The sequence below is a fragment of the Phaseolus vulgaris genome, chromosome 9 (genome assembly GCF_000499845.2).
Source record: "Phaseolus vulgaris cultivar G19833 chromosome 9, P. vulgaris v2.0, whole genome shotgun sequence".
NCBI lineage: Eukaryota > Viridiplantae > Streptophyta > Magnoliopsida > Fabales > Fabaceae > Phaseolus > Phaseolus vulgaris.
The window spans coordinates 21,383,866-21,386,747 of record NC_023751.2 but is presented as its reverse complement, the minus strand read 5'-3'; the positions used below and the strand labels follow the sequence as shown (position 1 = coordinate 21,386,747).

Sequence of the window (2,882 nt, the reverse complement as noted above, 5' to 3'; positions counted from 1 at the left end):
TATACTGTTAATCATTCAAGAGATTGCGTAAAGAATAAGAGCACTATGCATAAGGTGCATTAAATCATAGTTGACAAGTTGAAGCTTGTTAGATGTAAGGAAGGCATAAAAGAAGAATTGAAACTACTCAACGGATATAAACAACCTCTCAACAACTATCTTCTTCCAACGATTATGTAAAACATACCATCAATAGTCAAACAATATATGTTTGGAGAAGATTTCCGCATAAATAGTCTTGAGATAGAAAAATAAGAAGAAAAAATAAAATTACTTTCTCCATAAGTTAATTTTAGTTTATTCACTAAAATTAAATTTTAAAAAAGTTAATAGAAAATAATTTCTAGCTCGTACGTAAGTTAATTTAGCTTAAGAAAATTTGTGTTTAAGCAATTTTCAAAATAGATCCATCCTTTATGAAGTAGTTCTGATTAGTCAATAATGTAAACATGTATATTTTGATCATGGTAGTAAGTATATTATATTGTGATTCATGATACAAATTATACGAAACAATATGATTCTGCTCTATCGTGTAAACAATCATTTTTGTTTCCGTATTGCACAATACAAGTGTGAACATTCAAAAAGTTATAGAACTGTGGTATGGTTTTATATCGGGCTTTGAATCGTGTTGCATTTTGTTTCGAATTTTACCTTTGGTAAAAACCATTTTCCTTCAACAATGATTCCCCTCTTCTCCTCAATGAACCAAATGTAGTAAGAATCGGACAGAGTTCATTTGAAACCATACTTTTTTTTTATTATTAATCCTTTTGTTGATATAATAGTCCCATTGAAATTGAATCTCATTGGATTGAGTACTTACAATTAAATTAAAATTAATAGTCAGGAAATAAATCTTTTGATGAATAATATTGTAAACACAATAATCTAATTATTATTTCATCCACACCAAATTCTTCTTAGTAGACCATTAATATAATATGCAATACCAATAATAACTAACTTTTTTTTTTGTTATTGGGTAATTCATTGAGATCTATGGTTAAAGTATTAACAAATATTAATACAATATTAGTTATGTCAATTTAGGAGCTTAAGTATAAGTCTTAGTTTCATATTAAATAAAAATAAGAAGTTAAAGTTAAATAATAAAAAAAAAAACAATAACACACATTAATTATCTTTAGATTTTTGAATTGCAGAATACTCATCTTTGTTTTGTTACTAAAACTAGAGATATAATGTGATCATTGGAAGAATAATAGAAACTTTATAAAGCTACATTAGAAAATGTGTTCTTTACCAAGAGAAGAATTTAGTAAAGAAGTTCCCTGATTTAGACTTCTGTAGACATGCAACATGAGCATATCTTCCAAAGTTGTCCACTTGCCTTTCTTCTCCTCTGGTATCCTTTTTGCATACCTTGCATGTTTTGTCAACCCACCCCTCTTCAACATATTCCCCATCCACTGTTCAATTGAAAAGGAATTTTTCAGTACTAATTAAGACACAGATTCAACTAACCACAACCAAAACATGAGCTTCTGTATATTAACCTAAGAGCATCCATTAGAAAATGAAAAAAATGCAACTTGGTGATAGAATTTAGTAACCAATGCACTTGAGTCTGATAAACAGTTATTGGGACATAAATTATGGTAAAAAGGGCATGAAAGTTATCCTTCTATTGACAGAGAAAAAAAAAAATTAGTATAGAAGGTCATTAGCCAAAGAAGAAAATGAAGAGTGAAGAATGTTGGCCATTAATGAAGAGGCAAATTAATGTGTGATTTATTTGAAAGATAGAAGTATTGTACCTTCAACATAAGACTTGAAAAAATCCTTGTATGTACCACCAATTTTCCTTCTTAGAGCTCCATACTGAAGTAAACAAAAAGAAAGATGGTAGTTAGAGGGATCACAAAAAGAGTAAAAAGAGTTGGAAGAGTAGAATATACCTGTTCCCTGTTCATCCTTTCTCCGGATCTTGTGGCTTCTCTGGCCTCTTCTATAAGCTGAGCATCTTCTGCAGATCTCACTTGAGAAAAATCAAGAGCCTCAGTCACACTGCTAAACAAAGATTGCTTTTTCTTATTCTCTTCTTGCTTCTCTTGTTTGGCTGAAACTCTGAACTTTATGCTTCTATTCACTCTGCTGCAATCAGTAGTGTCATGTATAAGTCCTGAGTTTGGAGAAAAACTGGTATATGAAGGAGTCAATGGCAGAGTTCCAAGTCTCATTTTAGCTTCTTTTGGTACTCAGCACCACCCTGATTCTGAACCATGCTCCAAGTGTTATTATATATATATATATATATATATATATATATATATATATATATATATATGCATACAAGTGTGCATTTCTTAAGTTTTGGTGGCATTAAACTGCAGCCACACAAGGTTGTGAATTTATCCACAACACTCTAGCCACTCATAAAACCTGGTGGTTAATAGAAGACTATGTGGCACCTTAGGGAACTCAAAAACGATAGGAACTCTCCTATCTCTTATTTTGCCACCTAATAGTGTAATTCCTATTTCTTATTATTAAGTAAAATATCTGGCTAAAGGCCGCCTAGGATACACCATGGAATCTTAATGTTTGCTGGCTTTTATTTTCACAATTTTAATCCACTTTCACAAAATTCAATTCATAAAATTTTAAAGTGGGTCTATCATTTATCATCAATAATAAGAATTTGTTTATGGGTTAATATGATTTTGATTTATTTTATTTTTGTATTTATTTGCTTGAAGTTGTGTCTAAAAAAATATTTTTTATCTTTTAAATTTTAATAATTTAGAATTTGTATATTTATTTTATTTTTAAACTAAAAGTGGAAAGTTAAGAATTAAAAAACAATATATTCAACAACTTAAAGTACAAATAATAATTAATATACACAAACAAGA

General features: G+C 29.4%; 1 protein-coding gene across 2 annotated transcripts; it reads right to left on the bottom strand.

Moving 5' to 3' along the window:
- Nucleotides 1-1,131: 1,131 nt before the first annotated feature.
- LOC137821021 (uncharacterized) lies at nt 1,132-2,283 on the bottom strand. Of its 2 annotated transcripts, none has more exons than XM_068625429.1 (3): nt 1,926-2,283; nt 1,785-1,848; nt 1,132-1,436 (listed from the first exon to the last, which is right to left on the bottom strand). In XM_068625429.1, the coding sequence occupies exons 1-3, from the start codon at nt 2,205-2,207 to the stop codon at nt 1,267-1,269; spliced, it is 516 nt and encodes a 171-aa protein (XP_068481530.1). In that variant the 5' UTR covers nt 2,208-2,283; the 3' UTR covers nt 1,132-1,266. The 2 variants fall into 2 exon arrangements, with proteins under 2 accessions (XP_068481530.1, XP_068481531.1); XM_068625430.1 differs by having other exon boundaries at nt 1,132-1,407; nt 1,792-1,848; nt 1,926-2,280.
- Between the last annotated feature and the right edge of the window lie 599 nt (nt 2,284-2,882).

Excerpts from the sequence above, each read along its gene's own strand:
- LOC137821021 (XM_068625429.1), bottom strand. The coding sequence starts at position 2,207 with ATGAGACTTGGAACTCTGCCATTGACTCCTTCATATACCAGTTTTTCT. Across the intron at positions 1,849-1,925 it reads AAAGGATGAACAGGGAACAG|TATGGAGCTCTAAGAAGGAA; the intron begins GTATATTCTACT and ends TGTTTACTTCAG. Across the intron at positions 1,437-1,784 it reads TTTCAAGTCTTATGTTGAAG|TGGATGGGGAATATGTTGAA; the intron begins GTACAATACTTC and ends TCAATTGAACAG.